Source organism: Chelonoidis abingdonii, chromosome 11, assembly GCF_003597395.2.
Source record: "Chelonoidis abingdonii isolate Lonesome George chromosome 11, CheloAbing_2.0, whole genome shotgun sequence".
NCBI classification, from domain to species: domain Eukaryota; kingdom Metazoa; phylum Chordata; order Testudines; family Testudinidae; genus Chelonoidis; species Chelonoidis abingdonii.
In genome coordinates, this window is record NC_133779.1 from 4736946 (window position 1) to 4760040 (window position 23095).

Below are 23095 nucleotides of genomic sequence, written 5' to 3' on the forward strand. Positions count from 1 at the left end.
CCCCCCCGCCCCCCCGCCAATGCAACACAACTTTGGAACGTTTTCCATTGTGGGTGGAGCGACGATGAATTTTTCCCCCGATTTTTCCAGACCTCTTGGTGCTCAGTAGCCTGAACGTGGTGGGCTGGGAAAGAGAATTTGCCTTCCAGGATGGTTGCAGAGGGTTACTAACTTGGCAGGGCCTCTGGGGAGCGCAGAAGGGATAAATGAGGAATGTATTGGCCCGTGGGATGCTCAGAGAGTCTGACGCTGGAGGGGAGAACAGAGACCCAGCACCCCAAACTCTAGTCCGCTCATTCTCATTTGCTAGCTCCCAGGCACCAGAGCAGAAGTCAACCTTTGCATCTGGCTCTGGATAAGACACCATGACAAGGGGGTCTGAGAGTGGGCTGGTTCTGCTGTTTCCCGGACCGTGTCTGCTCTATGGACTCCAGACCCCCAGCCTGACAACCTGGCCCCCTCAAAGCAAATTAAAAAAAAAATTCCTCATTTTTTTTGCTTTAAATCACAATTTTTAAAATAGTGCGTCTGGTACCTCCAGCACGGAATGTCTTCAGATTTAGGGATTTCCCAACCTCCCTTTAAGGGTATCCTCCTTTTACAGATGGGGAACTGGAGGCCTGGGGCAGCCTGCCCTAAGCAACCCTGCTCAAGGGGGACTGAACTGAACTTTGGTCTCCTGAAGCCCTACCCACTAAGTCCCCCTTCCATCCACAGCCAAAGAGGGAACGTATTCTCTGAAGCACCAAGGATGCATCTATACTGCAAAAAACCAACCCCATGGCACTGAGCCTCCAAGCCCCCAACTGACTCAGGTTCATGCTATGGGGCTTCAAACTGCAGTGGAGATGTTCCTGCATGAGCCGGAGCCTGGGCTCCGAAACCCAGAAAACGAGGTGGATCTCAGCATCTGGACTCAGCCCGAGTGGGAACGTCTACACTGCAGGTTTAAACCCCGAGCTGACAGTCACCGCAGGGCAAGGGGTATCTCTGCCGCCACACAGCCCGTTGCAGAGCTGAGCAAATAATGGGTTTTGCAGATCAGGCACCAAACCGAAAAATAAATAAAATTTTAAAAACATTTGGTTTGATTCCACTGAAACAAATGTGTTTTTTTTTCCTGAAAATTTTGCATTAAATTAAAAACTTGAAAATTTTTTCAAAACAATTAAAACTTTTTGGTCACCTCGAAAGGATTGTGTTTTGAGTCAGCTGTTTTCAGGCGTTTTTCACCCTTTTCTGTGATTTTTCTTTGAGGATTTTTTTTTTTAATTTGGGTGTTTTTTACCCTTGTTTATGGGGATTTTAGTTTTTTGTTTTGATGTGGGTGTTTTCCACCCTCTTCTGTGGCTGTGTGGTTGTTTTTTTAAAGGCCAATCTGAATTTGAAATGGCATTTTAAAACAAAAGTTTTTTGCAATAAAACCACCTTTTTCCCTCCGCTGAAGCTATTTGTGCCCCAAATTCATGGATTGTTTTGGAGCACAGAGAGCTGCATTTCTCTATGAAAAGTCTGTCGAAAATTTTTCCCTCCACTCTAGACCTGAGCACTGCTGCAGCTCCCAGGTCTGGCTGGGGGGACCCCTAAATGGGAGGGGCTCCCGCTGTGGGGCTGGTGGCATCAGACGAGGGATCCCAGGAGCAAGTGGGGCAGTCGCTGGTACATTTCCAGTTAGTCCCATGAGGTGGGATACACAATTCTGGTCATGAGTCGCCCTGGAAGCTGCCGGGACTTGTTTGTCTAGCATCAAGTCTAGACTCACAGAATGGCTAATAACCATGGAGCGCTCTGGGTCCTCTCCCCATGAGGACACAACCCTCAGCGACGGCTCCCCAAGGACACCGGGGAAACTCTCTACGCTTGGCTGCTAGCCAGCTCAGCCTCCAGCTGGGAGCCCCACCAGTGGCCGAATGGAGGGGGCTGCATTTGTGTGGGATGTTTCAGCCCAGGGCTTCCCAGGCCCACTTGCTGAGATATGGTGGGGGGTGGGGAAGACCCTTAAAAGCGTCAGAACGACAGTTCGGTTCAGTGGCAGACGTTGGGAGGCTGGTCCCTGCTACCCCAGGATGACAGACTGTCAGCAAGTGGGCCTGGGAAAATCCTCACCGCGGGGAGGGGCTGGAAGAGCAAAGGGTGCAGCAGGAGGAGGTACAGCAGGGGGCTAGAAGGCAGGACTACTGAGTTCCATTGCCAACTTAGGGGGAAAGCCTTTAGTGAGTTGAGCAAGAAGGATTTGAGATCAGGACCTCTGAGGTCTATTTCCAGCTCCAAGAGGGGAGCGGGATCTAGTTGTTACAGCAGGGGGGCGGCTGGGAGCTAGGACTCCTGGATTCTATTCCCAGTTCAGGGGCAGGGGGAAGTGGTGTCTAGTGGTTAAAGCAGGGACTCCTGGGTTCTATTCCCAAGCTGAGATGAGAATGAGGACTAGTGGTTAGAGCAGGGGACTAGGAGCCAGGACTCCTGGGTTCTAGTCCAGCTCTGGAGGAGAGTTACTTGGGCCAGTTACTTCTCATTAGACCTCAGTTTCCCTCAAGGACAACACCATCTCCGGGGGCGGGGTGGTTGTCTGGCTTTACTAACTCACACCTGTACGGTGTTTTCAGACACGCAGGTGGAAGGGGCTGTATATGTGCAAAGAATCCATCCTCTTCAGCATCTTACCAGGGCACCGGCTGATTCTTAACCAACAGTCCTTGCAAGAAGTCCCACTCTACGCTAACGCACTTCACCTCATTGCCGAACGGGGCTGCCATCTTTACTTGGGGTGCTGTGCTCCAGATCGGCCGACTTCAGGAAGTCTCTGAGCGGCTGCCTCTGGAGAAGGACCAGGTCTCCTACAGGAACAAGAAGCGAGAGAGGGTCAGTTTTCTTCCCCACCCCAGGGAGCCACCGCACAGACGGAGGAAGCGCCTGTTGCCGAAGACCCAGCTGCTGTTGCCAAGGGCTAGGGGATGAGGAAGAAGAGGAGAGAGTAGGGTAAGCCCTGTGGGAGGCAGTATGGCCTAGTGGATAGCGTATAGGCCTGGGACATGGAGGACCAGTGTTCTAGTCCCAGCTCTGCAGAGTGACCCTGAGGGAGTCCCTTTCTGTGCCTCAGTTTCCCATGCCTCTATGGGGAAAATAAGCCCCTCCTTAGATTGTGGGGCAGGGACTGTCTCTCACTTGGTGCTACCATAACTCATGCCAGGCACAGCTACACTAGCACTGGCAAGTGCTTCTCCTTTGCCAGGATAGCTGCAGCTACGCTAGGGGTATTTGCCGGCACTGCTGTCCGTCACAGATCCCAGCTCTTCGTGCCCCTGCCTGAAGGAAGTCTGCTATGCAGACCTGGTCTTTGCTCAGGCAGGAGGCTTGGTCCCCAGAACAGAAGCTGCTCACAGGCACATGGCCTAGATAATGGTGGATCAGCTGCTCATAGAATATCAGGGTTGAAAGGGACCTCAGGAGGTATCTAGTTCAATCCCCTGCTCAAAGCAGGATCAATCCCCAAGTAAATCATCCCAGCCAGGGCTTTGTCAAGCCAGGCCTTAAAAACCTCTAAGGAAGGAGATTCCACCACCTCCCTAGGGAACCCATTCCAGTGCCTCACCAGCTTCCTAGTGAAACAGTGTTTCCTAATATCCAACCTAGACCTCCCCCACTGCAACTTGAGACCTTACTCCTTGTTCTGCTGGGAGCACGTAGGGCATAAGCTAAGATTGCAGCGGTATCCTTCAAGGATAAGCAATGGAGACAGACACAATCTATCTCTCCTTAGAATAACTGGGAGAGACCACCAGGCTCACTGGATCTCTCGCCTCTACATGAGATGAGAGCAACGCCCCCTTCTTTGACTCTGGGGTCCCCTTTGATGCTGGTACAGACCAGCACATTCACTTATTGGTCTGCATCATGCAGGGAACAGCTGCCAGAGAGGTTAATAATCTTAGACCACTATTATTACAGTAACACCTGAAATCAGGGCCCCGTCGGACCAGGCGCTGCCCAGACACACAGCGAATGAGATCAGGGCCCCGTCGCGCCGGGCACTGCCCAGACACACAGTGACCAACATCAGGGCCCCGTCGCGCTGGGTGCTGCCCAGACACACAGTGACTGAGGTCAGGGCCACGTCGCGCTGGGTGCTGCCCAGACACACAGTGACCGAGATCGGGGCCCCGTCGCACCAGGCACTGCCCAGACACACAGTGACCGAGATCAGGGCCCCAACATGCCGGGCGCTGCCCAGACACCCAGTGACCAAGATCAGAGCCCCATCATGCCGGGCGCTGCACAGACACAGACCCTGCCCCAAAGTGTTCACAGACAGTCTAAATACACAAAGGGCCCTGAGAAGGTCAGCAGCTGCGCTGGGACAAGAACCCAGGTGTCCAAATTCCCACTCCAGTGCACTATCCACTAGACCATCTCTCAGTTCTTCCCTAGTTTTTTCTCTATTGCAGTGTGTGTGTGTGTGGGTGGCGGGGGGTTATGATCTCCAGTTCTTTGCCCCCATGGGAGTGCCCGACAGAATGCCCTCTGCTGGTGGCGGTGCCCCATGTATGCCGCACAGTTGGCATTTTTAATTGCACTCAACAGGATAGAATCTCAGAACCCCAGGATGAGAAGGGACCGCAAGGGTCATCTAGTCTAACCCCCTGACAAGGTGGAGATTTGTTGGGTCTAAACCACTCAAGACAATTGCCCCAGCCTGTTTTTTCAACCTCCAGTGAAAACGACCCTTTCCCCAAGGCGTCTGTTCCACTGTCCTTACAGTGAGGGAGATTTAATCTAGATCGGTTGGGCTGTAGTTTGAACCCACTGCCCCTTGTCCTGCCCTCTGTGGCAGGAGAGAACAACTTTTCTCCAGTCTTGCTGATGGCAGCTTTCCAAGTATTTGAAGACGGCTATTGTGTCCCCCTTTCATCTCCTCTTTTCCCAACTAACCACACCTAGCTCCTTCAGCCTTTGCTTTTATGGTTTGTGTTCCATCCTTTGATCATCTCTGTCGCTCGCCTCTGGATCCTTTCCAGTTTCTATACATTGGTGACCAAAAATTGGATGCTGTTCTCCTTCTGAGGCCTAACCAGCGCCAAGCAGAGCAGTACTGTCACCTCCCAGGAGTTGCCTCTGTTAATGCAACCTAAACTGCACTTGCTTTTTTTTACAACAGCAACGCGTTGCTGACTCATGTTGAGGTTGGGATCCACCACAACTCTCAGCTCCTTCTCGGCAGTGCTGCTGCCAGGCCAGTTACCCCCCATTCTCCATTTGTGCATTTGGTTTTATTTCCCTAACGGAAGCACTTTCCATTTGTCTGTGCTGAATTTCATTGTGTTGTATATAGCACAGTTCTCCAATTTATCAAGGTTCCTCTGAACCTTAGCTCTACCCTCCAAAGTGTTGGCAAGCCCCCCTCCCCAGCTTTGTGTCACCTGCAAATGTGGTCAGCCTGCTCTCTCTATACCGACACCAAGGGCATTAATAAAGGTGTCAAACACCACCAAACCCAGAACAGATCCCTGGGGAACCCCCCTCAAGACCTCCCTCCAACCCGACATTGTTCCATTAATCGTTACTTTTTGTTTGCAGCTGTTTAATCAGTTACGTATTCACTTATTGGTAGTTCCCCCGAGCCTGCATTTCTCCAGCTTAGTTATGTCACATGGGACTGTGTCAAAAGCCTTGCTGAAGTCCAGGTATATGATGCCCACCACATTCCCCCTGTCCACCAAACCAGTTACCCTGGCAAAGAAGGGAACCAAGCTGGCTTGGCAGGGCTTGTTCTTGGTAAATCCACGCTGGCTGCTAGCGATCACCCCTTCAGCCTGCCGGCATTCGCCAGTGGAATGTTTGCGACATGGCTCTGGTAGCTGCCAGTATCGAAGTCAGGCTGACGGGTCTATAATTCCCCGGCTTCCCCTTTTTAAAGATGGGCTCTACGCTGGCCCTTCTCCAGCCTTCCGGCATCTCTCCTATCATCCATGTGTTTGTATCATTGCCAACGGCTCTGAGATTTCTTTCATCTAATTCCTGCAGTACCCTGGGTGAATAGCACCTGGCCCTGCTGATGTGACTTCATTCGAATTGGTCAGACCTGTGACATGTTCTTTACTTTATCCTGATCTGCCTCCTTTCCCCTTTCCTTTCTGTGGTAACTTCACTAGTCGTCCGGTCACATGGGATAGCCTGAGGCAAGGTCGGCATTGAGCAGCTCTGCCTTCCTGTCATCCGTTCCCAGCTCACTGAGCAGCGGCCCCACACTGTCCGTGAGCTTTCTTTCTCGCCTGACGTATTTGAAGAGACCCCGTCTTGTTGTCTCCAACCTTTCTTGCCAGCTGTAGCTCATTCCTTGCCTGGGTTTTCCTGATTTCGCCCCTACGCGCTCGCGCTATTCCCATGTATACGTCCTTGGTGCCATGCCCCTCCTTCCATTCCCTGCGTGTATCCCTTTGGGTTTTTAGATCCCTAAGAAGCTCCTTCTGCAGCCACATTGGCCTCCTGTGGCTTTTTTTAATCTTTCCTCTGCATCAGAACAGCTTGATGCTGAGCACCTAGCATTACCTGCTTTTAGGAACTGCCAGTCCCCCTTAGACTCCTTTTCTTCCTAATTGGTCTGTCCATGGGACCCTGCCTGCTATTTCTCTGAGCTGGCTGCAATCTGCCCTTCTGAAGTCCAGAGTCCTTGATTTGCTATTCTTGTGTCGTCCTTCCTGTAGGATCTTGAATTCTATCAGATCCTGATCACGTCCTCCCAAGTTCCCAACCACCTTCGCCTTCCCAATGAATTCATCCCTGTTGGTCAAGACCAGATGCAGAATGGACGACCCCCGAGTTGTTTTCTCGACCTCCTGAATCAGTCACCTACAGGTGCTAAGAATTTGCAGGATGGATGATGTTTGGCTGTGATAGTCTTCCAACAGCCACCAGGGACCTCTCAGCCTGGGGCCATGGACGGGAACTCCCAGCATGGGCACTTGTCACCACTGCCCCTCTCCTCAGGCCCCCACCCAGGAGTAACCTGGGGGGAGGGGGGTGTTCCAAGGTGATGTTGCCATCGCAGCCCCAGGAAAGGTGAGGGGTGTGGGTAGCAACAGCCACCTGCTGCTCTCTCTGTGTGGGATCAGAAAGGGGGGCCCAGTGAAAAGAGGCAATTTAATACATAGGGGAAAGGCAACATGGCCCAGTGGGCAGAGCACTACGATGGGACTCTGAAGACCTGGCTTCTAGTCCTACGCGGCGTTGAGTATCACAGCCCTGCTCCCTGCCTCAGTTTCCCCTCACACTCTTTGCCAATGTATACAGTGAACCCTTCGGGGCAGGGGCTGTCTCTCATTCTGCGCCTGGGCAGTACCCAGCCTGAGGTAGGGGCTCCCGGTTTTCACTGGGGCCTCCACCATAACAACAATAAGGGACACAGAGAGGTTAAGGCCAGACACCCCCGGGAGTAACCTGGGCATGGGGGGAAGTTACAGGCCTTGCTCCCGGCGAGGTGACAAGCCACTTCAGCATACAGACAGAAGAGGAAGGGCACCAGGGACAGAAAAATCTGACGGAATCTGACTAATTAAGGGTGCCATTAAGGCTTAATTAAAAAAAAAACCAATCAGCTGCCATTTAGTTGGTATAACTGAGACATCGATCCTGTACAGACATACACACATGCCCTGCAATAAGAGCGCCAGGGAGTCATACAGTATAGCTATAGTGTCTGGGAAATTACTCATCTATCCTAGGAACTTATATGGTGCCCATCACTATGATATCTGAACACCTCATAATCTTTAATGGTTTTATCCTCATAACCCCATAATGGCTGTTATCCCCATTTTACAGATGGGAAAACTGAGGCTCAGAAAGCCTAAATGACTTGCTCAAGGTCACGCAGGAAGTCAGTGGCAGAGCAGGGCATGGCCCACAGGTCTCCCAATGCCTAAGATAGAGTCCTAACCCCTGGGCCACCCTGCCTCATGTAGGCAAGCCTTTCGACAATCATGGAGCTGACTTTCCCCCTTCCCCACACCCAAGGGAACGTGGGCTGGTGGTTAAAGCCCAGAGCTGCACCTCAGGGCTCCTGGTTTCTAACCCCCAACCCTGGACAGGACCTTTGGCCTCTCTGTGCCTTGGTTTCTCCCCCATGAGAAAAACGCTCACCTCCTCCTGGGGTGGGTGGGAGCATAATTAATGGCCATAAACTGCACTTCAGGACCCAGGGCATAAACTTCCCCTCCCCTCGCCGCCCCAGCGAAGAGAACCACTGACATCAGTTTAAACAAGGGGTCCCTGCTGTAGACCAGCCCCGATTCTGTGTCTGCAAAGCGCTTTGAGAGTCACTGGCCGGCAGGGACTAAGAGGGAGGGTAAAGGTTAAAAAGGCACCATGATGCCCAGGGAGACACAGGCTCGGCTGCTGCAGCCTCAGCCCAAAGGCTGCAAGTGGCGAGACCAAGAGGGGTGTCCAGCAAGGGAATAAACCCCGAGTTTAAGGATCAGATTAGGGCAGGGACCATCTTTCTGTTCTGTTCTGTACAGCCCCTTGCACAATGGAACCGCCTAGGTGCTACCGTAATACACCTAATAGCAATACAATTGTGCAGCAGCTGGCAAAATGGGGGCCTGGTCGATGACTGGGGCTCCTCAGCGCTACCGTAATATGCCTAATAGCAATACAAATGTGCAGCAGCTGGCAAAACGGGGGCCTGGTCCATGACTGGGGCTCCTCAGCACTACCGTAATACACCAAATGCACAGTGACTAGCATGGACACCAGCAAGCACCACAGCTCCTGCTGGGGAGATGCGCGTGAGCCAGGCTGAGGGGAGAGGAACTGCGGGAGGGATCAAGAGGGGGATGAGAGCCTGAACAGCCCCCCTCCCCCGTGCACACAATCCACAGCTCCTGGGTTTGAGGTCGAATGGTGAGTCAGTGGCAGAATCCAGCAGTCCTGGCTCTCAGCCCCCTGCTCTAACCACTAGCCCCCACTCCTCTCCTAAAGCTGGGGCTAGAACCCAGGAATTCTGGCTCCTAAGCCTCTGCTCTAACCACTAGACCCCACTCCCCTCCCAGAGCCAGGAAGAGAACCCAGGAGTCCTGGCTCCCAGTCCCCCCTGCTCTAACCACTAGACCCCACTCCCCTCCCAGAGCTAGGAAAGGGGTTCTCAGGATACAGAGGGTGAAGCGAGCTGCCTCTCCTCTTTTTCTGCCCTTCCCCCACATTCTTCCCAGCCACCTTGCCGAGGTGCAAACTCCCTGTTGGCTCCTCACAATTTTCAACATCGAACCAGCTGCATGACCCAGTGAGCCCACAGCCCTGGAGCAGGGGACAGGGGTGTTCAATGGAGAGCCTGGGGAGCCCGTGGTATAACTCTGGGCCGGCCACACAGATGCAAATGCTGCGGCTGCAGCTCCCCACACTCCTCCCAGCCATCCCCCCAGGGCAGCAGGACAGAGGAAGCTGCATCACCCCTGCAGCGCTGGCAGAAGGGGGCAAGGACTCCCATAAGCAGCTCGAGGCCTTTTCTTTGCCTCTTCCCCTTAAGCCAGGTGCCTCAGCTGGAAAGGTCTCAATTGACTCACCGCCCCCAACCTCAGGGCACATCCCTGCTTGATCAGGGGCTCCCATGGAGGAACATTCACCTCACCCCCCATGCTTCTCATGCTTTCAGAGAACTATCCACGATGACTCCCAGTGTTTGATGCTCACCGGGAATCCAGGTTGCACCCGACCCCACCGTGAGCAGCGCCTCCTGCCAGGCTGCTGTCCTGGTGGCTTGTCTGCCACATGCATCCGTAAGTGTCTAAATGTTTCGGGTTTATCCTGGGATCTCAATGCACTTCACAAAAATGGGCCCAGGATCACTGTGCCTGTTTTACAGATGGGGAAACCGAGGCACAGTGGGACGTGAATCACCTTCTTGATAGTGAATCAGGGCAGTACTCAAAACAGAACCCAGCAGTAGTCCTCCTGACTCGCAAGACCATTTATTTAATCTACTAGACCCCAACCCCCTCTCAGAATCAGGGACGGAACCCAGGAGTCCTGGCTCTCAGCCCTTCCTCCCCACCCCCCAGCACACATGCACACACCACAGAGTCTCTCTCTCTCTAACCCTGAGCTCATGTTCCTTCTTTAGATAACCTGAGGCAAGGAGGGGTGCATGAAATTAACTTGGTATGTTAATTTCACATTTTACACTCTAGGCACACGCACGGCCCATCTGGATTTTGATCATTTATGAGAAATTACAAAATTACACTTTAAAAAAGGAACATTTCAGAGCCCGACTGGGTCTGAGCTGGTTTCCTTCCCCCTCGAGCGAGAACTCCCGATCAGAACACCCCCAAACTGGCAGGAATATTGGGGTCAGGATCCAGACGCTGTCACTGGCCTTTTGCCTCTCAGGCTGACCTAGACGGCGGGTTCCACACACTCGGGGATAGCATGAGCCCAGTTCTCCATCCCCCTGCACCCTGTGCCACCACGGGAACCAGTGAAAACTGGGGAGGTGGTGCTCTCCCCCCCACTTTGCACTGGTGTATTGTACATGCAACATCACAAATTGCTCGTTCCTCTCCATAGTATGGCTCCTAACGACTTCCCCTCCCAATCTTTGTTGTGATACCAAAGTGCCTCGCCATCTTTCACGTAGGTACCCTTGCTGCCCCTCTGTGAGATAGGGAAGTGCAGATGGGGAAGTGAGCAGTACGTCTAGGCTGGTGCCAGCAGTGTAATTCCCAGCTCAAGCAGACATACCTGTGCCAGCTCTGATCGAGCTAGTGTGCTAAAAATAGCACAGTTGCTGCAGCAGCGTGGCTGGCAGAGGAGGCTAGCTGCCCTGAGCGTCTATGCTGGGTTTCAGAAGGGATCATGCTTGGGGCTCACACCATCACGGGTCCATGGCTATATTTAGTGCACTAACTCGATCAGAGCTAGCCTGGGTACATCTACTCCCCCGGCTCCTGCGTAGACATATTCAGACAGATTAAAGGATTGTTTACACAGGCAAAGTGTCCAGAACAGCACCCTTCCAAAGCAGAGTAATTATTATTTTATTGCTACTAGGTGCATTACAGTAGCACTGAGGAGCCCCAGTCATGGACCAAGGGCCCATTGTGTCAGGCACTGTACAATCCCTGAACAAAGATGACGGTAGGCTTTGTTTTGATAACTCCCTGCAAAATTTTTGACAACAATTGACACATTCTGACACAAGGTTCCGGTCGAATCAGTACTTCCCAGCAGCAGAATGCCGTACGACCAACTCCAGTCCGTACCGACCCCCCTGAGACGGCAATATCTCTAGCAGTGAGGCGGATCCTTTCGGCAAAGGTCGAGGAACCCCAACCCCAGATTCAATCTTCGGGGTCCCAGCCAGCCACGCCCACACCACAGAACAAGTCCAAGCCAACAGCAGGAAACACACAAAGCTGGGATAAGCTTCAGCGCCCTTGGGGGACACTGAAGTGATTGTTACAGCAAGAGGGGACTGAGAGTTAGGACTAGAGAAACAGAGCAAGATTTCTGACCATCTCAGTCCACTCAGGTTCCAGGCAGGACTCAGGGCGATAAAGTTGGTCCCAATTTATACCCAGAGCTGCTCTACTATTATGATTAGTTATTTGTATAATCACAGCATCTAGAAGCCGTAATCAGAGATCAGGACCCCATTGTGCCATGAGCTATACATACTAATTGCTATTAGATGTATTACAGTAGACCCTTGACACCCCCCAGTCATGGAGCAGGACCCCATTGCGCCGTGCGCTTTGCATACTAATTGCTATTAGGTGGATTACGGTAGCCTCTTGGCACCCCCCCCAGTCATGCAGCCGGACCCCATTGTGCCGTGCGCTTTGCATACTAATTGCTATTAGGTGGATTACGGTAGCCTCTTGGCATCCCCCAGTCATGGAGGAGGACCCCATTGTGCCAGTGCACTATGCTTACTAATTGCTATTAGGCGTATTATGGCAACACCTGAGAGTCCCTGCCTTGGAGCAGGACTCCACTGTGTACATTTTAACACTGTTAGGTGTATTATGGTAGCACCTAGGCACCCCAGCGATGGACCAAGCCCTGGTGCTAGGGGCTGTACAAATGCAAACACAAAGACAGTCCCTGCCCAAAAGACCTTCTTTCCAGTCAGGGTTTGTCCATACAAAAGAGTGGTCCCACCTTAACTGCCCCAGTATGAACAATAAGGGGACCAGAAGATTACCACCTTGCTAACCAGCCGAGTAATGGAGGCTGTGAGAGGCAGAATTAAATATCTGGAATTCAAATTCTACCAAAGATAATAGGAAGGAACACGAACTCCAGCAGGGTAAGTGTAAAAGGATAATAAAGCAGATAAAGAAAGAATTTGAGAAGCAACTTGCTAAAGACACAAAAATTAACTGTCAGAATTTTTTCCTAAGTACATCAGAAGCAGGAACCCTGCCCATCAATCAAGAAGGGTCACCGGACGATGGAGGTGCTAAAGGAGCACTCAGAAAAGACAAGGCCATTGCAGAGAAGCTAAATGAATTATTTGCATCGGTCTTCACTGCAGAGCATGCGAGGGAGAGCCCCACATCAGAGCTATTCTTTTGGGATGACAAATAAGAACATAAGAATGGCCATACTGGGACAGTGGCCAGTGACAGATGCTTCAGAGGGAATGAACAGAACAGGGGAATTATCAAGTGATCCATCCAGTCTCAGCTTCTGGCAGTCAGAGGTCACGGGACCGTATGGGGTACCATCGCACACTGACGTGTCAATAGAAGTGGTTTTATAACAAATTCAGAGATTAAACAATAAAAAGTCACCAGGACCAGATAGGATTCACCCAAGAGGTCTGAAGAAACTCAACTATGAAACTGCAGAACTACTCTCTGTAGTACGTAACCTATCACTGAAATCAGCCTCTGTACTGGTGGATAGCTAATGTAATGCTGATTTTTTTTAAGAAGGCACCAGAGGTGATCCTGGCAATTACAGCCCGGTGAGGCTATCTTCAGTACTGAGCAAACTGGTAGAATCTCAGACACAAAGATAAACATGTTTTGTTGGGGAAGAATCAACATGGTTTTTGTAAAGGGAAATCATGTCTCGCCAATCTATTAGAATTCTTTGAGTGGGTCAACAAACATGTGAACAAGGGTGATCCAGTGGACATAATGTACCTAGACTTTCAGAAAGCCTTTGACAAGGCCCTCACCAAATGCTCTTAAGCAAAGTTAGCAGTCATGAGAGGACCTTTCCCTCTTACCCCATGAACCAGTAACTGGTTAAAAGGACAGGAACAAAGGATAGGAATAAATGGTCAGTTTTCACAATGGAGAGTCAAACAGTGGGGTCCCCCCCAAAATCTGTTCTGGGACCTGTACCGTTAACATGCTCATTAATGATCTGGAAAAGGGGGTGAACAGTGAGGTGGCAAAGTTTGCAGATGACACAAAATTATTCGAGATAGTTAAATCCAAAGACTGCAAGAGTTAAAAATGGATCTCACATAACTGGGTGACAGGGTAACAAAATGGCAGATGAAATTCAACATTGATAAGTGCAAAGTAATGCACGTTGGGAAAAAATAATCCCAACTATACGTATATAATGATGGGTTCTAAATCAGCTGTTACCACTCAAGAAAGATCTTGGAATCATCGTGGATAGTTCTCTGAAAACATCTGTTCAATGCGCAAAAGAGACAACTAAGGAGGGATATGAGAGGGGTCTATAAAATCATAAATGGGGTGGAAAAAGTGACTACAGAAGTGTTATTTACCCTTTTCTGCAATACAAAAACTAGGAGTCAGCCAGGGAAATTCATAGGCAGCAGGTTTCATACAAATAAAGAGGATGTATTTTTTCACACAATGCAAAATAAGCCTGTGGAACTCATTGCCATGGGATGTTATGATGGCAAAAAGTATAAATCACTTTCTGCTTTACACTGAAGCAATTTGGTTCCAAAGTGATTTGATGTGATGGCTACTGTGCTCAATCCTAGCCGAATTTCCATTATCGCCCAGTTCAGCAGTAGCACGAGCAGAAGTTGCAGATTGGTTGGAGATTGTGACTCAGGACTTGGCTTTCTTAGGTGTTTGTCTCATGCATACACACCCCAGCTCACCCTTTAAGTAGCAGCTGATGTTGCTGGAATTTTGATGAACCCGTTTTCCCCTGAAAAATGTAGATTTATCAAACTTAAAACACTCTTGGGAAAGGGTCGGTTTGGATGAATTTCCCAACTTGGAAAGAAGTTGAAAAAAGTTCCAAAATTGTCAAAACACGTTATTTTGACATTTTCTGAATAAAAAGTTTCTGCTTTTCATTTTGAAATGTAACTTAATTGACACTGTTCCAGAAGATTCAAGGACAGCTGCGATGGTTTGGATATGCGTCAGGGATGGACGCAGATAGGATACTACACATGGTGATACTGATCAGAGTGCAAGGAACTAGAAACAGAGGAAGACCAAGGATGCGTTGGATAGAGATGGTGAAGAATGACACAGAACAAAAGGGTTTAAAGATAAACAACGCCACAAAGCTGGTACTATGAGGAGAGATTAATAAGACTGGTGACTTTTCAGCTGGGAAAAGAGATGACTAAGGGGGGGGATATGGTAGAGGTCTATAAAATCATGACCGATGTGGAGAAAGTAAATAAGGAAATGTTATTTACTCCTTCTCCTAACATAAGAACTAGGGGTCACCAAATGCATCCGACGAAATGGGTATTCACCCATGAAAGCTCATGCTCCAATACATCTGTTAGTCTATAAGGTGCCACAGGACTCTTTGCTGCTTTTACAAATGAAATCAATAGGCAGCAGGTTTAAAACAAACAAAAGGAAGCATTTCTTCACACAACGCACAGTCAATCCATGGAACTCATTGCCAGAGGATGTTGTGAAGGCCAAGACTATAATAGAGTTCAAAAAAAGAAATAGATAAGTTCCTGGAGAATAGATCCATCAATGGCTATTAGCCAGAATGGGCAGGAATGTGTCCCTAGCCTCTGCTTGCCAGAAGCTGGGAATGGGCTGATGTGGGATGGATCACTTGCTCTGGTCATTCTCTCTGAAGCACCTGGCATTGGTCACTGTCAGAGGACAGGATACTGGGCTAGATGGACTTTTGGTCTGACCCAAAATGGCCATTCTTACGTACAAGTCAGAAAGTGATTGAAAGACTTCATTCGGCCCCATTGTTGCTATTTAACTGATGGATGGAAATCAAAGACAAAGAAGAGAGAGAGAGACACAAAAGGCAAAAATTGGAACAAAATATTTCAGTGACCGAAACAGAATTTGTTTGTTTGTTTGTTTTGCATTGTGGAAAGTTTTGAGATTTTGACTTTTTGTCCCAACTTTGAGGATGATTTTTTTTTTTTTTTTTTTGAAATCTAGAAACTCTCAGGAGACAGGAAAACCAGAGATGGCTTGATTACAGCGTATCAGCACCTTCATGGGAAGACAATCCCGGGTACTAAGGGCTCTACAGTCTAGTGGAGGAAGGCAGAACAAGAACTAGTTCAGGTTAGAAATAAGGCTCACGCATTTAACAAGGAGGACAGGTGGAACCAACTCCCAAGAGAAGCGGAGGATTTTCCATCTCTCGCTGGCTTCAGATCAAGACAAGATGTGTTTCTGGAAGAGAAACATTAGTCCGACACAAGTGACTGGGCTCAAAACAGGGGTAACTGGACGGGGGGCAAAGAATCTAACTAGTTTGAAGACAGGGCTTGATAAATTCATGAACAGGATTATACCATGGGGTTGCCCATGACTGTACTCGATGACCCAAGAGGTCTCTTCCAGTCCTGTGTATCTATGACTTCTCTCGCCTGGGCTATTTAGGAGGTCAGAGTACATGGTCTTCTGGCCTTAAACTCTATGAATCTACAGTAGGCATCCTGCACCTGGGCAGAACTGGAACTTATAGGTGATCTGCCAATCACAAGAGGTTCACTTCCTGTTACCTGGAAAGCACTTCCAGTGATCTCCACCGTAAGGACCCTGCTGCAAGCTGCAATCCGTGATGCCGGTGCCACTAACACTCTAACGAGCTGTGAAAACTCTTGGCCACTTTTTGCTACAGACCCCAGGAGTTAAAAAACAAACGAAAATACCACGAAACGGGACTGCTCAGAAACAGGATATTGGGCTAAGTGTTTTGCGGCCGGTGGATCCTGAAGGCCGACGGCCAGGAGTCACTCTGAAAGGTGCTGCCCTCTGTAAAAAGCCCACGTCATATAAGCCAGCAACTCCCCGTCATCACCTTTACAGGCAGGCTCAGCAGAGAGGCCAAAGAGGAGACGGAGCTCCCTTTATGGGGCAGGGTCAAGGGAAGAGGGGTATGTGAGGTTTGCCCAGCCTGTACCCGCTCTGAGGATCAAGAGAGAGAATCTATACTTCGAGTCCACAATGCAGCTCCTTTCCCCAGCTGGTTTTCATTATTATTACTGCTCTGCCTTGATTCATAGGGCTCCGATTCTCCCATCAGCCTACGCCCTTGTGCATTTACACCAGTGCAAAGCAGGGGCATTTTGCACTAGCATTAGCACGGGGCACAGCGATGGACAGAGGATGGGGACAGTACAAACCGTCAGATGCCCTAGGGTGCAGAGCGAAGCGTGAACAGCACCCGGCAGAGTTTATTCTCTACCATCACGGTGTGAGCGTGAGGCACCTTCAGCAAAAACCACACCTCAGATGCATGAATGAAACAGCCTGTTATCTTCACACACAAACCTTTCCCATCCAACGTGTTTCCCACCAGCCCCAAGTTTGTTGCAAGGAGAAAATTAAAAAAACCAAAACGACAGACTCTGGTAACAAGACAAGAAGCTAGAAGCGTTGGAGAGAGATCTTTCTAAAAGCCCCTAATTGCAAAAATATTAGCATAAACTATGACATGAATTTAGCTCAATTACTGCAGGCTCTCGCACGGGAGTTATAATTAAAATCCACAGCATTCGGTACAAATCTGCAGAGATTAAGACAAGTTCTTTTTCAAGTCAGGGGAACTCAAAATCTCTATTTTCCCATCAGAAATACCACAGGATATGTTTCCATTCAGTGAAGCGATAGATCTTTTGCACAGATTATTTTCAGGAGGACTTTCCCCAAACAGCAAGGGGGAGAGAATATTTTTCCCTTTTTTTTTTTTTAATCATCATCTGCTAGGAACTTAAACCAAAGCTAGTTCTGGGTCACCAAGACTCTCTTCAGTCTGTTTGTAACAATGCCTAGGAACCACACATCTGAATAACTAATTCATATTAGGATGGCAGCTATAGATATTAATCATGATAAGTGGAAGCTTAGGTCAGGAAGGACTTTTAAAACCATGCTGAAGTGTTGGGATTAAAAAGGGGGTGAACTAGAAAATTTTAATGGCTTTGAGATTGTTCCTCATTTAAATTAAAGACAGGTTTGTTCATTTGTTTTTGTTTTTTTTAAATAAATCAAGGCTGGCTTGCAGGTAACACAAACACAACAAACAGATGCTGGGCATCTGAGCACAGCTTGCAGAATGAGAAACCGACCGATCTGCTTTCACTGCTACAAACTCATGTAAAGATAAAATGTCCAAACTGCACCTTGGAGAAATCTGGCCTCACGTGTCCACAGCAGATTCATTCCCAGACAGCATCTGCTGCTGCCAATCGTGCCTGCCAGGCCTGCATGCGCCCCTCGGCCACCCTGGTACGAGCCAAACCCCGCCACCACATCTGCCTCTGCGTTTGGGGCTAGTCTTCTGGTGCCCTTGCCACCAGCCTGAGGATCTCGCTCCAGCACGAAGCACGCCTCCCTCCCGGCCTGGGTGCTTGGATGCAGAAGACAGCGAGGTTTGGGAGAGGTGCTTTGCTTTCCCTCAGCACAACACCAGCCTCCACCCGCCCGCAGCCACAGACCTGCTCTGGCCCACGTCCTCACCACACGCACACATGCATACCGATCCAAACGCACGCCCCACCGCACTCGCACCCTCTCGCACATACCAATCCAAGCCCACACCTCTCACGCATATCAAATTGAGCTCATCAATAGGAAGGCTGCTTTGTGCATACCAATGCCACCCTGCCACTAGCAACACAGGCCACAGGCGGACGCTGGAGAGGGGTTTGGGGTGATCAGTTCCATCTTTTAAACTCCCCGACTCGGGTTTTTTCCCTCCTGCGGGGAGTGGGGGGGGGGTGTTTGATATTTGTCCATCAGCTTGTTGTTTGGCGGCTGGAGTGTTTGCAGAAGGCGCAAGGCTATGGATGAGCATTAGGAAAAACTAGCTGCAAAATCTGTGATCATGGAGTTGTCCCCATGAGCCACATGCCACGTTCCACCCTCAGTGTTTGCAGCCCCGTAGATTAGACCTCATGGGAGAACTTGGGAGGGGGAGGGAGTAAGGGAGGGTGGCAGAGGCTCATGTGTGTGATCAAAAAAGGTACTCCCTCCACTCCAAGTGGGCAGCAGAGAAGGGCCCGCTCTGATGCAATTAGGCCCCAACTATGAAAGCAAAACTCAAAGGTCTTTATTAAAGACTCCCCGGGATAGTCAGGAGGGGATGGGAGCAGGCTAAGGTGTCCCCTTGGGGACTACACCAAACCACTCCAATCTGGTACACCAGCTTGGCTGGATCTGCCTTCCACAGACAGGAAGGCTCCTGGCTCCCCTGGGATTTTTGTAGCAGCCAGCAGCAAAACTATGCACCCCCGCCCCATCCTCCATTTCCAGCCCCACTCTCTGCCTCCTGCAGCATCACCGGGAGGAAAGATCCTGCCCACAGACTCACAGCTGGTCTTTCTATGGCTGTTGCGTGAAACTGAATAGACCCGGCTGGCTCCCACATTGCTGCATTACCTTATGCCCTCAGATCCACTCTCACCCCACGCTGCCACTTGAGCTCAAGGAGAATCTCCCCAAGCTCTCAGCACTATGGGGGCTATGACCCATAGCCAAGCTGTGCCATATACAGACACTAGCTGAGTTATTGCCACAAACATTCGGGTCACATCCACAGCAACCCCCTCACCGAGGATCTCCAAGCACTTGATACACAGCAGCAAAGTCGCACAGCCACCCTACAGGGTTAGGTGGACATCCGTGCTTCACAACTCAGGAAACAGTAGGAACAGACTAAGTGACTGGCCCACGGTGTCACAGCAAGTCCAGGGACAGAATCTAGAATAGAACCCAGGAGTCCTGACTCCCAGCCCTCCACTGCTGTAAGCCCCCATGCCCCTCCCAGGGCTGGGAACAGAACCCAGGAGTCCTGACTCCCAGGCCCCACTATTGTAACCACTAGACCCCACACCCTTCCAAACGCCTCCTCAATTCCTCTCAGCTCTAGCTCTCCTCCCGGGCCTCTCACCTCTTTGGGGTCATAAAAGGGGTCCATTTTCAAATGCAAAAATGGCAGCCAAGTGCCAAACTCCCAGTGACTTTCAGGGGCATCAGGCACCAAGCAGGGGAAAATCTCCCCAGAAATTCACATCTGGGTGGGGAGAAAAGTGCCCTGGACTTTCAAGAGGGCCCTAGAGGAGGGCAGTAGCTGTTGGGCATTTGATCAGGACTAGCAGGTGGTGGGGCAGGAGTATGGGGGAGCCCAGATTAAACTCTGGAGATTAGATTGTGGAGACCAGCCCTGGGATGGACTTGGTAGAATCCAGCCAGTCTTCCCCAGTTCTAGGACAGACAAGCCCCGGGCCCAGACAGGCACAGTCTCTGGTTCCTTCTCTCCAATCCCAGCCCAGCTCTCTGCTCTTTTACCATGGCTGGGAGCAGCAGCTGGACAAATTCAGACAAGAACCAGGGTGCATGTTTGTAACAGGGAAGGGTAATTAACCCAAGGAACAGCCCCCCTCGGGACAGGGGGGATTCTCTACTGCTCTGAATCTACGGTGAGATGGGGCGCCTCTTTCTACACGCTCCGCTCTAGCTCACCCCCCAGATCGGGGCTGGATGCAGGAATCGCCGGGCGAGATGCCCTGGCCTGAGCGATGCAGCAGGTCAGATTAGAATGGTCTCTTCCAGCACAGAACAAAGCTGAGAAACTCAGTAACCTGGGTGCAGTCCAGAAAGCAGACCAAGGCTCAGAACACCCCGGGCAGGTGTTATCCCACCCCGGGTCTCTCTGCGGATGGGGAGACCCCAGACTCCTGGGGCGGGCACTGATGCTTTGCCAAACTCTGGCCAAACAGGCTGGGCAAAGCCCTGGAGAAGTGTGTTGGGGATGATCCCAAACTGCCTCCCAGGGTATGAGCTCTGGGATCCATCTAGGACAGCTCTCCGCCCCCCACCCCATTAACTCTACATTTCTTCTCACTCCCTGCACTCTAGTGGGACTACATCACAGCCTCACTCGCTTCCAGCCATTGGGGCCGCCCTCCCTCCACAGCCCGATTCTGGCTCAGTCTCTCTGCATCTTCCGCCCCAGATGGGCTAGGGAAGGAGGGCACGAGGCCAGGGAATGGGATGGATGGAGTTGGGGGGATGAGGTTTGTGGCTATAATGGCTGAGCTCAGGCTGGGACCCTGCATGGGGAGCCGACTGCCCAGATTAAGGAGCCAGAGAGAACCACAGGGTTGGTCTGTCCCCAGCCACCTCCAGAGAGAGAATTCCCTTTATCATCAGCCCAGTCCTGCCCTGAACAGATTTGCTCAGCAAACGGCCCAGGGCAGAGCAGGTAACCAGCCAGGGCCAGGAATCCTTCCACCCATAGCCGCAGAAGGCAGGAGATGCTGCCAGGCTGCCAACTGGCATTCAGGCATCAGAGCAGACGTGATTTCAAGGGTAAGACATAAGGGGGGGGGGGCATGTTACTGACACAGCAAAGGAGCAAGATTCACCTGCTGAGACATCACCTCTGAATGAGGTTTGGAAGAGCGATGCCCCAAGCCGTGCCCTGAGCTCTGCCATGGCAGCTCCTTGGTATCTCCAGCACTGGGAGACAGCTGCTCTGTGGCCGGCTCTGCACTCCCAGGGAAGTAGAGAGACCCGGAGCTCAGAGCAGGGCTGGGGCTCTGGGCTCAGATCCTCACTGTCTCCAAGCCCCTCTCCCCCATATATACCCCAAGCACAATGCTCAGTCACTAGACTTCTTACCCTGGATCTTTGCTCCCACAGTGGATCCAGCCCTTCACCCAGCACAGAGAGAGAATGAGGGATTCATATTCAAAGTCAAAAACAGTCCTGCTTCCCCTGTCCCCCCACCCCATCCACAGCCTGATGGGGACGGAAACATGCCAATCCAGAATCCAACAGGGCAGAGCTGGGCTCTCCCCCAACATCCAGGGGGAGAAGTGGGTGGGTAGGGGAGAAAGTTTCCCAGATCAACAGCTGCACGTCAGTGCTGATCATGGGGGGTGGGGGGTGCACTCCACAAGATGTGCCTGAGCAGATCTCTCTGCAGGGGCTGGGGCTCTGTTGTCCCCTCCTTCCTCCCAGGGCAGCAGCTGAGTGTGGCAGGAGCTGGGGTGGAGGGTTTTATGGGACGAAGGTGCATGGCATGGAGACAGAGGTGGGTGTGCTGGTGAGAGCAAAGGGTGGTTTAGATGGCAGGGGGAGGCCAGGTCTATACGGGGTGGGGGTAGGCCAGGTCTATACCGAGGGAGTAGGGGGGAGGCCAGGTCCATTTCATGCAAACATCCTGACCCAGAGCCCCCTCCCCCCAGCTAAAGTTAGGGGACCCACAGGTTAGGGCATCCCCCTCCCCCCAGTTGCTGTCAATGCCATGTGCTCTGGAGCCAGGTAGGAGCACACCCTCACCAGCCCTTGACAGACCCCCCGAACCTACATACATACCCTCTCCATGGCCCCCATGCACTCCAACACAGGTGCATCCCTGCCTGGCTCCCCAACAGATATGAACCCCATAGAACCCTCTGCCTACATATTCAGCCCCAGATCCCCCCACTCATGCACTCCCTAGACCCCCTCATCCATGCACCCACTGCCCCGCACACTCAGCCTCCAGCCCCCTCTCTATGCAGACCCCCTTCAACTTTCATACATTCAATACCCCATCATCCATGGGACCCCCACAAACCCAGCTATGCACCCCAACCCCCATTCAGCTCCCTGCCCCTGCTTTTATAGAGATCCCCCCACTCATGCACCCCCTAAACCCCACACTCAGCTCACTGCACCCCTTCTATTCAGAGCCCATTTCCCATACCCCCAGATACCCACGTTCCAGCCATGCAACAACCCCCCCAATCCCCAGCTAAGCCCTTGCCCCCCACAGCCTCCTGCATCCCTTCTCTCTCCGACCTCTACTCCCACGCCCCCTCAGCCCCCTGCCTACCACACAGAGCCCCTGCACTCCTGTTATCCAGCCCAAGCCCATGCACCCCTGCACCCCATACGCACCCCATGCACACCTTCTCTCCAGCCCCCCACACTCACCCCCTGCACCCCCTCCAGCCCCCCACTTCCATGCATCCCCAGCCTCCCACATTCAACCCCTTGCACCCCTTCTCTCCAGCCCCCCACTTCCATGCATCCCCAGCCTCCCACATTCAACCCCCTGCACCCTTTCTCTCCAGCTCCCCACTTCCATGCATCCCCAGCCCCCCACACTCACCCCCTGCACCCCTTCTCTCCAGCCCCCCACTTCCATGCATCCCCAGCCCCTCACACTCACCCCCTGCACCCTTTCTCTCCAGCCCCCCACTTCCATGCATCCCCAGCCTCCCACATTCAACCCTCTACACCCTTTCTCTCCAGCTCCCCACTTCCATGCATCCCCGGCCCCCCACACTCACCCCCTGCACCCCATCTCTCCAGCCCCCCACTTCCATGCATCCCCAGCCTCCCACATTCAACCCTCTACACCCTTTCTCTCCAGCTCCCCACTTCCATGCATCCCCGGCCCCCCACACTCACCCCCTGCACCCCATCTCTCCAGCCCCCCACTTCCATGCATCCCCAGCCTCCCACATTCAACCCTCTACACCCTTTCTCTCCAGCTCCCCACTTCCATGCATCCCCGGCCCCCCACACTCACCCCCTGCACCCCATCTCTCCAGCCCCCCACTTCCATGCATCCCCAGCCTCCCACATTCAACCCTCTACACCCTTTCTCTCCAGCTCCCCACTTCCATGCATCCCCGGCCCCCCACACT

General features: G+C 51.7%; 1 protein-coding gene across 2 annotated transcripts in view; it reads right to left on the reverse strand.

The window, feature by feature from the left end:
• NPAS1 (neuronal PAS domain protein 1) overlaps positions 1-23095 on the reverse strand; it is a 98491-nt gene that overhangs the window by 75053 nt on the left and 343 nt on the right. Inside the window, exon 2 of one of the 2 annotated variants that reach the window (XM_032776205.2) lies at positions 2730-2834. In XM_032776205.2, coding sequence (XP_032632096.1) covers positions 2730-2734 — 5 coding nt within the window. In that variant the 5' untranslated portion in view covers positions 2735-2834. Of the gene's footprint in view, positions 1-2661; positions 2835-23095 lie in introns of both variants that reach the window. The other variant, XM_032776204.2, reaches the window with a different exon arrangement.